Source organism: Argentina anserina, chromosome 1 (assembly GCF_933775445.1).
Source record: "Argentina anserina chromosome 1, drPotAnse1.1, whole genome shotgun sequence".
NCBI classification, from domain to species: Eukaryota; Viridiplantae; Streptophyta; class Magnoliopsida; order Rosales; family Rosaceae; genus Argentina; species Argentina anserina.
This window is the reverse complement of record NC_065872.1, coordinates 23645166-23658590: the sequence shown is the minus strand read 5'-3', so window position 1 is coordinate 23658590 and position 13425 is coordinate 23645166. Positions and strand designations below refer to the sequence as shown.

Here is a 13425-nt window from a genome sequence, read left to right as displayed (position 1 = left end):
ACTAGACGAATTTATTTTGTCTTTGTGTTTCGAGTTTTTTAAGTACTTATTTTGGGGTTTTAATATATTTTATGTCTTAAGCCTCCATAGACACAGGGCCGACCTGAGTAAAACAACAACCCATTACAAGTTATTCTTGGGTTCTAGGAAGAAACTTGCCATGTATAAATTCAGCCATTCAGGACACTACAGTCTCCAAAACATGTCCAACTATCTTGTGAAGAAGCTTATTGCAGGTTTTAGGCACAAATGAACATGATCAATTAAAGCTGTTAACTGTTGCATGAGTGGTGGCTTCCCATCCAAAAGTTGCCCATCCATATATTCTCTGCGTGCCTCGAGATAAAGAAATGCTTAGACAAAACCTACAAGAAACCTGTAAGACCAGATATTTATAACAAAATCCCTGGTATATATATGCATACAAGGAAAAAACGATGTATCCTCCATAAACTTCTCTCAAGTTAATCACTATTAATCCTACATATATATTGCGAAAGCAGCTACCCATTCCCATAATATGGATTCCGATAGTGAAGTCGTTACCATCATACGTTCCTATGAGGATTACATGCCTTATTGCAAGTTCCAAAAAGAAGAACTCCATGACACTTACCAGATTCCTCTCCATGGTACCATATCATTTTATATATGTTCTGTTTCTGAAATAATTTAGGAGCTGCAGTATACATGTTAAAAGATTTGATTCATTGAAAATGCATTTGCTATAAACAAAAAACGTTTGTGTATGCGTGTGTATCTATCTATACAGGCTTCAAGATGGCACAATTCAGTGTCTATGTTAACAACAAGAAAGGAACGATAAAGATTGAAGGCGAACGTCCAGTGAATGGAAGTAGATGGAGTCGCTTCCGACAGAGTTTCAAAGTTTCTCCTGATGTCTATAGAGTTGAGGATATTTGTGCAACGTTTCATGATGGTGTTCTTTCTATAAAAGTACCCAAAAATAAACCTTCAAATGATCACACATATAATCCAATTGCGTTGGCGAACAAGAGTTTGCTTATGTGGATTACACCAGCTCTTGTTGCGATGGCCGCAGTTGGAGGTTACGGAATATTCAAATATTACACAACTATGGAAGTTATAGGGAGCTGACTCTTGTATTGAACGTATGCATGTATTTAACTTAAACATTTACTACTAATTAATGATTTGTTTTTCATTAAGTCTTTCCATCGTATTTTCGAGATAAATTTCATCAAACAGACCAGTACTAATATTCTTGCGAGAAAAACCTGAGCTTTGCATCTCTATCCGGCGGCGTGCCTAATGACTGCACTCTCTATACCTAGAAAGTAAACAATTCTATAAGAGCAACTCTAAGTCTCCAACAGTTTCTCCATTTTATAGAAAAATAAGGCTATTTCATTCCAACATATTCTCTAATCATCCCCAATCACTACTAGCAAAAATAACTTTCACACTGATTTTACTCACACTGATTGTCATAAATATGTGTGAGATACTAACTCACACAGTTAACCGTGTGAAATGAGTATATGTGGGTCCACACACAATCTCTAAACTAATAATAACTACCAAAATCAGTGTGTAAAAAATAATACACACAAAAATCAGTGTGTTATAAGAATATACATAGATAACACATGATTGTCGGTGAAAAACCTTATTTACACAGATTTCAGTGGGAGATTTTGTTGCCTCACTGTTGACAGTAGGTATTAAGCACAATACATATCCTTTGTATATTTAATATTCACATAAGCCTTATGCCCATGTATTAAGTGAAGAGAAAGGGTTCGAGAGATAAAAAAAAAAGGAACAAAATTGCGCCGCATCGACGGACTCTCCCTTGAGTCCCTTCTCCAGATCGGAATGTGCCGCCCTCTCCTTCCCCTTCTTTCGTTGCTTTCAGTCTAGTGCTGATGAAATCTCTGAGATTCAAAGCCTCACATAGTCAAAGAGACTTGAGAATGGTCGATGTTATTAGAGGTACAACGATGGACTGCAGTTGCCGCCGCCGCCGGGGATGGTTTTCGACATGGGAAAGCGTCCGCGTCCAGATTACGGTACGCTTCGATTTCCTTCTTGAATATTAGTACAATTTATTGCTTTGAGGAATTGAAATTGAGAGTGCTAATTCGTGTGTTTGTGTTTGAAATCTTGATTTGGTTACTAATATGACCTTTGTATGATATGTGTTGTGTCGATCTTGGCACGGTGGATGTGTGCGTTAAATCAGCTTATTAAGGCGCTATGTTAGATTTTGATGCTTTAGTTGGTGCTTGAGTTGTTATTAGAGTGTACATGATTATATGAGATGATAAGTTAGCATTCGTGGTAGCTTGGTATCTGCATGCATAAGCTGAATATAGCTTTCCATTGATTGAATATTGTCTCAGATTTAACAATATATGTGCGCTACAGCTATAATCATGCTTCTATAATCTTGCTGTTGTATTACAACTATTATATGCAACTATATTACAATACCACCACTACAAAAATTCAATGAATGCAGTATATGGCAAATATACAGGAAATAAGTTAGCAATTATTTTGCTATTTCATTTATAAACTTGCAAATGGATCATCACTATACTACTTTTCCCACACAAGAATCTGAGTATGAACATACAGAGGAAGCCTATCAGACAACATCCAAAAAGGTAATTAACTAATCATAGTGCAATGAGTATAATTTTCTTTTTGTCAAGATGATATGTAAGTTTTAATAATTGGCTCTTCTGAATCATAATGTCTTGTGGATTCCTCTAACTCTCTATTATGGAGTTGCAGAAACGTTTTTTTTTTCTCTTCTTACAATATCTTATATCTAATTCTTGTGAAAGCTTGATCTATGCATATCATTGTTCAATTTGCTGGATACATGTTATCAATTTATCTTTTGCACTTATCTGTGATACATGTTATCAACATGCTTGGAGTCATACTTTGTTTTTGTTTTGATAGTAGTCATGCATCTTTTTGGTGTATAGAAAGAGCACATATCTATTATCTCTGGCTTGCAGTTAAAATGCCTACGTGATGAAGATTATTACAATAAGTACAAGACATGTCATAGTGATCATTCCCATGCTTGATGAATATTATGTTTAACAAGGTTACAATCTTAGTTCCTTTTATTCATCTTTTGTTTAACATGTCATACTTCTGAAAAATAAAAGAATTCAATTGAACTGATTTATTAAGCATGTACGTCTATGAGCCTGCTAAATTAAGCGCACAATGATTTTGTTGCAGGCAATAGATGTAGTGATTGGGTCTGCATGGAGTTGATGTGGAAGAGAGCGAGGTCGGAGAGGCGGCAAGTAACCAGCAATGTCGGCGTGGTAAAATGATGTCTACAAATGAAGTCGGTAAATATATAAGTTGGCTCTGGTTCTATGTGAGTATGCTTACATATATTGTGGCTCTCTATGTGCAGGAAAATTCTTACATGTATGAGAAAGATGAGATGCCGAATCTTTAGGAAGTTCCGGAGGTTGAAATTCTCTTATTAATGTTTGTTTAAATTCAAATATTGTTAAGTCTGCAGCCCAGAATTTTCAGTGAACCTCCTTGCTTTCAGTTCAGTTTTCAGGTTTCATCTGTTCCATTTAACATCTGTTCTTTTTTATTATCGTTCAGTTCTTATTCCAGAATTGCTAATTAGCTTATAGAAGAAGATGGTTTTAATCATACTTAACTTGATTCGTACTAACATAAATAAATATATATATATATATATATCACATACTATACTTGATTCCAGAGTTACTACAGTCCTGCTTTGAAATGCTCTGCTATCTCTATTTTCTTTTTTATTTGTTGGTCTTTGTATACTAAGATGATTGGTTGCTATATTTGCAGAATGGCATATGCAAGACTAGGCCAATGGTTAAGTCCTCTGGTATGTTTACTAATATTGCTGAAAGCTGAAAGCCATCCAGTGGAACTCACTTTGGTCCAGAGTGCAGTTGCCAAAGGGGCTGGTGAGAAAAAAGACTTGAATAGGATTTATATAGTTTCATTACTCAGTTTCTGCTGAATTTGAGCTTCATCATGTGTCATAATATTGGTCTGATTAGAGTTCTCATACTTTGCAGGTACTTGAGAATGAGGCTACTCCAGCTGGAAGTGTGATACAGTTCTGAAGAATGTTTTTTAGTATTTCTAGTCTGACTTATATTAGATTTATTGAGATAGATTTTTGTGAACTTGTTGTTTGTCATTGTGAAATTTTCCATGTGTAATTGTTACTCTAAGTTATAATAAAAGTTAATCATTTCCTTAAAGCCTCAAATTGATTTTATTCTTGGATAAGAAATTGATATAAATATTGATGGAGATATATGAGTAATATATATTAGGCCAATATTGATTTTTTTAAATCTATTATAAGACTCAAGACATCACACTGATATCAGTGTGTATTGTAGTATAACACACAGATATCAATGTGAATAAAGAAATTTATTGACACTGATAACCTATTGGACAAATTGAGTATGGTCGTGGATATTCATGGGACCCACGTTAACAACTCGCACGGAATTTAAAATCTGTGTCTAATAGCTATTAGCCCCCCTCCTCCAAAGTACACCGATAGACTTTCTATATGCGCACCGTGTCTAATAGCTTTCTGACACTGACATCCGTGTGAAATACCTTCAATTCTCACAGATTAAAATCAGTGTGAGAACTCTTTTTTCTAGTAGTGAATATAAGAAGAAAAAAATTAGGAATCCAAATTTATCCTAAATTTACAATATTCTTGTATCTTTAAAAAAGTATGAAGATTTTAGAGGGGAATGGTTGGAGTCAATGTTGAAGAAGAAAGGACGGTCAATATTGCAGTCTGCTTGAATGCGAAGACAAGGAAACTGGAGTACTTAGACTAAGGGCGTGTTTACTTACCATCAAAGGGAATGATTCCCCGTGGAATGACTGTTTCCCCTTCAAAATGGTGTTTACCAACTACCCGGAATGAAATGGTTGTGGGTCCCACGAGTCATTCAACAATCAATCCCCATTTTCTGATTCCGAACGGGAACTTAAGTATTGATTCCCAATAAAAGGCTGAATCAAACTCATTCATAAATTATCAGGATAATTTATGAATAACCCCAAAATACCCCTATTTGTTATAGTAGTGACTAGTGAGTTATACTTAAGGTCATTTTGGTATTTATCTTTTTATGATTCTCATTCATACATATTGGTAAACACATGAATCGATTGATTACGATTCCGAATAACAAGTAAAAAAGAAAAATTAGAATGACTCCTCCTCTCTCTCATTCCTTCTCATTCTGATTCATTCTCAATCTCCTCTCTCTAAGAGAAGTTCCGGCGTTTGTAACATTACTTGCCCAAAAAAAAAATCAGAGAAGAGATGACAGTGTTCTGACCAAGTGAGCTTGAAGGTGAACTTGCTCCAACAAGGAAAGGAAGCGAATGGGCTTTACATGGTTTCCTTGTATGTTGGTAGGAATTGTGCCTGAAGTTCTTCAAAATCACATGGTCATTTGGTAGCCAGAAGAAAACTGTATCACGAGCAATGTTGGAATCACAACGGGTTAGTCTCCCCCGAGATTCATTCAACTTGGGACAGTGATGACAAGATGCATGGTGAATCAACAGTGTCGTCTGCACTAAGCACTGGGGAACAAAATTAAACAAGGTGCCAAAGGTTATTATCTTAAGAGGAACTAAAGACCTGCACGCAGAAAATAATGGGATTGATATCACACCAGGGGACACATTGCTATTAATATCTCTCTTCATTTTCATTCAAGAAATACACCAAGCAAAGCAGTTTGATGCCCTTTAAAATTGATAGGAGGCAGAGCCTCAAAAATACAAAATATAACAAGAAAACAAAAAAAGAAGCCAGTAAAAGGACATTAAAACGCTAATAAGATATTTCATCACACAGTTATTAAACAATCAAACATGATTTGTAAATCCAAGTAAGATGCGTTGAATCCTTCAATTCATTTGAATGCCCCAACTTTCATCAAATCCTCATTTAGCACTGGCAAGCTGGGTGCGGAGTTGCTTGGCAGCAGCAACCATGGCACTGAGGGCTGGCTTCACCTCAGCGTACTTGCGAGTCTTAAGCCCACAGTCTGGGTTAACCCACAAGATATTTGTCTCGAGGACTGCAAGCATCTTGTTAATCCGGTCGGCGATCTCCTCAGTTGATGGTATTCTTGGAGAGTGAATGTCATAAACACCAGGACCAATACCAGCACCATACTTCACTCCCTCGCGGAAGACTGACAGGAGCTTCTCATCAGAGCGAGAATTCTCAATGGTGATCACATCAGCATCCATGTTGATGATTGAGTGGATGATATCGTTAAAGTTGGAATAGCACATGTGAGTGTGAATCTGTGGGGTTTGTATAAAGACAAGTAGTTAAGACAACCTGGCATACAAAATACTAGAAAACAAAAATACATGTCAAGTGGGAAAAAGACCTGAGTAGTGTCCTGCACACCAACATTGGTGATCCTGAATGAGTGCACAGCCCAGTCCAAGTAGTGAGCTTGCTCAGACTTCCTGAGAGGCAACCCTTCTCTCAATGCAGCCTCATCAATTTGAATAACATTGATACCAGCTTTCTCGAGATCCTCCACTTCATCCTTGATGGCCAAAGCAATCTGGTAGGTAGTCTCAGACCTGGGCTGGTCATTTCTAACAAAGGACCAGTTGAGGATGGTAACAGGGCCTGTAAGCATTCCCTTCATTGGGCGGGCAGTCATGCTCTGAGCAGCAGATGACCAGAACACAGTCATTGGCTTTGGGCGGCTCACATCACCATAGATGATTGGGGGCTTCACACATCGAGATCCATAAGATTGCACCCACCCATTGACAGTAAAGGCAAACCCAGATAATTGCTCTCCGAAGTACTCAACCATGTCGTTTCTTTGCCATGAGAATCAACAATAATAAATTCTAGACTCACATAAATATAGAAAACCCAATATTCAACGTCCCCTGTTTTGTTATAAAAGGCTCACCTCAGGCTCCCCATGAACAAGGACATCAATGTCAAGCTCTTCCTGCAGCTTGACAACTTTGCTAATCTCCTCCTTAATGGCCTTCACATACTCCTCCTCAGAGATCCTAAAGGAAAGAATCAAGAGGCATACATCAGCAATTGATTGAACAATCTCACATTTTGTTAAAATGACAAAGAACATTTAGCTTTCTTACTTTTTGGCCTTGTATTCACGGCGGACCCTTCTGAGTTCAATGGTCTGAGGGAATGATCCAATGGTGGTAGTTGGGAGAATTGGAAGATTAAGCTTCTTCTGTTGAGCATCGAGTCTGGCACTCACATTAGTAGCACGACGGTGGTCAGAACCCTTCAAAGCCGCGGCCTGAAGATACCCAGAAAATTGTAAGCAACAATATTCAAATATATAATACGAATTTAACAGCAAACATAAAAGGAGCAAGACAGGCAAACAGCACTCACAGCCTTTTGAACAGCCTCATTGGTCACCCTTGGGGAACATTTCCTTGAAGCTTGAGCTGCGGCATTGCTTGAGAAAAAGGCCTGACGATGCAACACAAAAAGGAGATCAATCAAATTTAAAAAACCACTGAACAAAATATTTCAATCAAATTTAAAACCGAGAAATGATTTGTGCTTTACAGATAAATTCAGGATCATTTGTAATGAAAGATTAAAAGGTTGTACCTCATCCTTGTGACCGGCCAATGCCTTTGCCAAAGCATTAACTTCAACAATTTTCTGGGCAGCAAAAGCGAGCCACGATTTGATTTCATTGTCCAGCTTAGTCTCATTGACAAGATCAACAGCAGTGTGAAGAAGAGAGCAGGAGGTAGAGACAACAAGGTGGTCTACACAAAACATATAAAGAATTAATAAACTGCAGCCGTCATCATTTGCCAAAAACTGCATAAAACTTGAATACCTTTGCCAACAATGCCTTCAAGGGCCTGCAATGTACTGAGGGAAGCTGAGAGGTCATTAGCCCAAATGTTCCTTCCATCAACCAATCCAGCAAAGAGGTACTTTCCTTTAGGGAAGTGACTCTTGATCAACTCAAGGGTCTTAGTACCACGAACTAAATCAAAACCATAGGCAGTCACGCCCTTCAAGGAAGTAAGGGTCTTGAATGCCTCAGCAGGTACATCGGCAAAGTAGGTCTCAATAAGAACATTCAAGCCAGACAGTGTTGATTCTAGCTGAGAGTAGGCATCAGTGAATGCTTGCAACTTGTGAGAATCAAGATCCATAACAAGTGTGGGCTCATCAAACTGAATCCATGAAGCTCCAGCTGCCTTGAGCTCACATATAACTTCCCTAAAGATATATTGAAGTTAAATCAGGACACAGGATAAGTGAGAATGAAAAAACGCAAAGCCAAAATGAATCTCAGATACAAGAACAAAGCGGATTTATTACTTGTAAACAGGAATGATCTTTCCTAGAAGAGAGAGAAGTGAGAATGTCTTCTCAACACCCTTTGCTGGTTTCGAGAGCAACAAGTACGACACTGGACCAACAAGGACTGGGACTGTATCAACTCCAAGCTGCAAAAGGTTTTAAAATTACAAACAGTTCTGCAACAAAATGTATAACTGAAATGCCACATTGATAAGTAGAATTGCCATTCACATATCCACCACAACCGTAGCATTCATAATGAAACAGAACCCAACATTGCTCATCACACATGATGATATAAATGTCACTTAACCACATGCAGAAAATGAATAAAATTGAACGTCCTAAACACTCACAGCTTTAGCCTCCTTGTATTCCTCAACAGCCTTGTGGGAAGCATATGAGAACTTGACTTCAGGACCCAACTCAGGGACAATGAAATGGCTGCATCAATACATTAGGCAAAGTCAGCATCAACATGGCATTCCCATTCATAATACTAGGGAAACAAAGTGTAGTAGAAAAGGACAAGATCGCGTACTAGTTGGTATCGAACCACTTGGTCATCTCCATAGCAGGAACAGAGGCATTTCCTCTGGCCATGGAGAAGTAAGTGTCGAATCCAATCTCGCCACCGTTCCAGCCGTATCTAGGTGGAACAGCCCCGAGCAAGGCGGTGGTGTCTAGGACCTGATCGTAGTAAGAGAAAGTGTTGCTGGGAATGTGCTTGATCCCGGCGTCAGCCATCTGCTTCCAGATGGAGCACCTGAGATCAGCAGACACCTTTTTCAAATCTTCGGCACTGCTCTTGCCATCCCAGAAGGACTCCAAGGCAAACTTGAGCTCTCTCTTGGGGCCCATGCGGGGGTATCCAACAATGTGAGACGCCATTTCTCTGTAGGAATTATACTTGCTTCATCAGATTAAATATTAATGTCGGTGATTCGTATTAATGATAGTATAACGAAATCAGATCAGAATATATATCAATCATGCAAGCCAAAAGGAAAATGAAAAAACTTGGCACTAATAGATCTAAGCATTGAAATTCATCATAGTTCGTAACAAGAGGAGCTGTAGATCTACTGCAAGAGAAATGGAGGGTCACGAGAACACTCCAAAGAAGCTAAGGTGAAGTCAGATCTACTACAAAACAACCGAAAAAGGCCCAATATCCAGATCTACAAGGCCCAAAACCAGATCTGCGACGGAAAATGTAGCGCAGAACAAAAAAAACCCTAACGACAGGGGCAGTTGGGCTGAAGCAAACAAGTGGAAAACACAAACCCGAAGCGGGAATTGGAGACTGGCAAACGATGACAATCTTTAGAAAGAGAAGTTGATTCACGTAGGCATTGGAGAAATGGGAGAGAGTGAGACAGAGAGAGAGAGGGGCAGGGGGGAGCAGATAATAATAAGGGAGAGAAGGAGAAGGGGGAAGAAAGGGTCGTACCTTAAGACTGGTTCTCGGTGATAAAACGGGGGGTGGTGGTACTTCTCTTCTGCTTCTTCTCTGCAATCCTCAGTTGTGGTTTCGGAGGAGAGATAGAGAGAGAAGAGAATGGAGCGAGTTCGAATGCCTCACCCGTTCTCCTTATTTATAGCAATCCATTACTTTCGTCCACCTGACATCTACTCGATCTGAGTTCCTTTTTTGTTTTTACTGAGCCCTCTTTTTTTTACTGGCTTTTGATTTTTCTTTTTATTGGGAAAGAAAGGGTAGATCGCTTTATTGGTTTCACGGTCGCGTGATTGAAATTTGGAGTGGCGGTAGGTGGGGGTCCAATACAAATACATATTTGCGAGTGGGTGGGGAGTGGAGACATTAGATCTAATTACACGATTATTTATTAATTTAATTATTTCTAAAAGATTTTTATACCCTGTGGCCAGTGCCTTGAAATGTCACCGGGTTGAGGTGCGGGTCGATCTTTTCTATTTACTTCCGTGGTATAATTGCATTCTTCAGAAGAAGATAAAAGTTGTGATAAATTGCTGACGTTACATTCTTTTTGTTTTAATAATATTAGTTTATTTTAAGTAGGGCCAAATGGCAACTCTAGGTCTAGAGGGACATATATATCTCATATTACAACCAATTAAAATAAAATAAAATTCTAAAATCTCAACTAAACAACCGATGCACTATAAAAAAACACCAACTAATAAAAAATGCAATATTAGTTACTTTTCTTCCTAATTAAGATGATTACCGCATAAGATACTACAGTGCTCTCTAGCAATGTCGAAAGAGACTTGGTTAACTTTGTAGGGGAGTATGGGTTGATTGGCTCTTTCTCCATGTGGTAGGTTGCTCACCAAGAAGCTAGTGGTTATACTAGTGTTTGCGATGGTTATCTTCAGAGTGGGGCGACTAGAGAAGAAGGTGTAGATTCACAAGATGGGGTGTCTCTGTGTTCCAATTTAAGGAGCCTAAGGAAAAATACAAAATCTCCACGTCGGCCGTTAGTATTATAACAATGTGAAGCAACCAGATCACTATCTTTTATATGGAGATCCTTATTCGCGCCCACCACCGATATCCATTCTACATTGGCAATCCAGGGCAAGAGAAACCCTCCCGGCCCAAACCATCGTTTGATTTGTTTCATGCACCTGCCACTATGTCAAAGGTTTTAACAACCCTAATCATGATAACGCATCAATAAAAATCTTGGTCTTGATCCAAACATCACCAGTACCAGGGAAATCCATCATGCTCACCCGATTCACTCTCAACTCTCAAGAGGGCTAGAGATCCCCTCACCCTAGTCACCAATGTAATTCTAATTGAAGGTAAAGAGTCTCGTCCTATTACCGCGACTCAAATATTTCAAAAGAGATAAAATGTCTTTTAGAATTGTGCGTTCACCATTTGATTTTAGTTAATTGATATTTTTGTTAAGAAATGATGAAATTAATTAAAATTAAAACCGGTGATACTTCAGACCCAATTATATCAATAACATCTATGTTTTAGGAAAAGCATGGAAAAAAAAAGTGGGTGTATCTTGTGACAGTAGGCGCCACCATTACGAGGAGTTGGATATCAAACACCCACCTACTGTTGACCCCGACCCAAAAAATAAATAAAGAAAAAAAATCACCAACTCAAAAAAAACGGAGAGATATCCGTTGTGAAAATGTTGTTGCAAAATCAGAAATAAGCAGAATAAGAACCCAACTGCACGAAATCATTAGCTAACGGCACGAAATCTTAGGCACATCACCACGCGCCTCAAAGCCTACGTAATACTGTCTTCTCTATTTTAAATGTCACAATTAGATTTCAATTGATTTTCCAACGACCTTAAAAATAACAAATTATATGGAAGTGTTACCATACATAAAAAGGGGTAAAAAAGAAAAAGAAAAAAGGAGGTTGGTGAGTGAAGTGGTGAAATATGCGGGGGGTTGGTAAGGGGGCCACTTGTAGTACCATGATTGGGAGGTAATACTAATGTACGAGATACCCTAATTAAGAAATGTCTAACGCACCCTTTTGGTTAGTAGGAAAAAAAAAATCAAATTATAGTGCCTAAACATGTTTTGTCGTTGAAAGTAGGTGAGAATGGACCAAAACATTTAACTTGAAATAGACGATAATGGGTTAGTAGGCATCGAAGTGGCAACTTTTAGGTTTGGGTCTCTCTCTCTCATTCTATATATTTTCCTACTACTTCTTCTTCTTCTTCGATCTCTCTTCTGAGTCCGTGTGTTTGTTTGATGGAGGTGAATTCCGATGGAAGCGGGCAACCATGTTAAGCAGCATTGAAGAAGGAAAGGGAGAGATTAACCAATTGGATATGACAGCCTCGGCTTTTATTTCTTACTCTTTGGCTTATTGAGCTTAATTGAGATTGAAGAGGGTGGTGGTGGCCCCCTCCAGATCTGAATCTGAGGTTAGACGTAGGGTTGGAGATTGACCTCGAGGCTCGAGATTTAGGCTGGTGTGTAGATAAGTAGGCCGGAGGGGAAGAGAGAGAGAGAGAGAGAGAGAGAGAGAGAGTGTGTGAATGTCGGTGCCGTTTGGAATGTCCACCGCAAACCTGGCCACGTTCGGCGGAGACGGTTCGATTTTGGGTTGCGAGAGTGCGTGCCACGCTCCTGAGCGTCGGTGATGCTTATGTCACTCTGTATTCATGCGCACACATCCATATATTGAGATGGAGTTTTCGTCGTAGACCAAATTCAAATATTAAAAAAAGAAAAGAAAGGGAAATAAAAAGAATTTAAAAAGAGATGGTTTGGATTTTCATAATAATTAATTTTCTTAAGTGAACCTAAATGCTATATAGATTTCGGAATATTGCTAGCCTAAAACCCTAGCAGCTATATCATTGTCGAATCCTAAAATCCCATGCATCATCGCACATTGTCGTGCTCTCATCTCTTCATCCTGCTACCATGTCCTCTACTCTTGACACTAATTGTGACGGCGTGCTTCGCCGCTTACCTTGCTCTTGCGAGGGGTGATGAGGATGAGGTTATCTACATCTCTCACATGAACAGGGAGACCGAGATTCACACGAACTCTAAATTATAGCTTCTTGCTGGTTTCTACTTCTTGCAAACGACAGTTCAAGATGGCCAAAAGCAAAAAACACCAAATGAGAAGTTGACAGCTAATTAGCTCTGGGTTTGATTAAGCAACCATATGGTTCTTTGGTTGCTGCTAGCAGCCTGACAAAGAATTAGTGACTGATGATTGATCTGGAGAAATCGAGAAGAGGATGGGACGTCCTCCAGGGAAGAAGAACAACAATCTTCCAAAAAAACAAGCAAGAAAGAGAGGTGGTTATTATTTTCTAATAATTCAGTTTACCGAAATGTTAAGGGTAAGGCCAAAATTTAAAGCAAGTGGTTGACGGAGAAGAGGAATCTAAGAATCGAGTCGGAAATTCAAAATAATTAAAAAGAGACTTCTGGCTTTCACTTTGATGAGCCACAGTTATTCCTCCAATTGGAGCCTTGTGAGTTTCAAGCTTTTGTAAGCTAGCTATGGC

The 13425-nt window shown here is 38.8% G+C and overlaps 2 protein-coding genes across 2 annotated transcripts; one reads left to right on the top strand and one right to left on the bottom strand.

Annotated features, from left to right (window-relative positions):
* Positions 1 to 499: 499 nt before the first annotated feature.
* Positions 500 to 1179, top strand: LOC126788989 (inactive protein RESTRICTED TEV MOVEMENT 2-like). The gene is made up of 2 exons (XM_050515036.1): positions 500 to 632; positions 773 to 1179. The coding sequence occupies exons 1-2, from the start codon at positions 521 to 523 to the stop codon at positions 1117 to 1119; spliced, it is 459 nt and encodes a 152-aa protein (XP_050370993.1). The 5' UTR covers positions 500 to 520; the 3' UTR covers positions 1120 to 1179.
* A 4610-nt stretch (positions 1180 to 5789) lies between these two features.
* Positions 5790 to 10010, bottom strand: LOC126789048 (5-methyltetrahydropteroyltriglutamate--homocysteine methyltransferase). Its single transcript, XM_050515109.1, has 11 exons — positions 9873 to 10010; positions 8961 to 9314; positions 8776 to 8863; positions 8438 to 8565; positions 7944 to 8335; positions 7706 to 7869; positions 7481 to 7561; positions 7216 to 7382; positions 7022 to 7125; positions 6474 to 6928; positions 5790 to 6384 (listed from the first exon to the last, which is right to left on the bottom strand). The coding sequence occupies exons 2-11, from the start codon at positions 9308 to 9310 to the stop codon at positions 6016 to 6018; spliced, it is 2298 nt and encodes a 765-aa protein (XP_050371066.1). The 5' UTR covers positions 9311 to 9314; positions 9873 to 10010; the 3' UTR covers positions 5790 to 6015.
* Positions 10011 to 13425: the final 3415 nt, after the last annotated feature.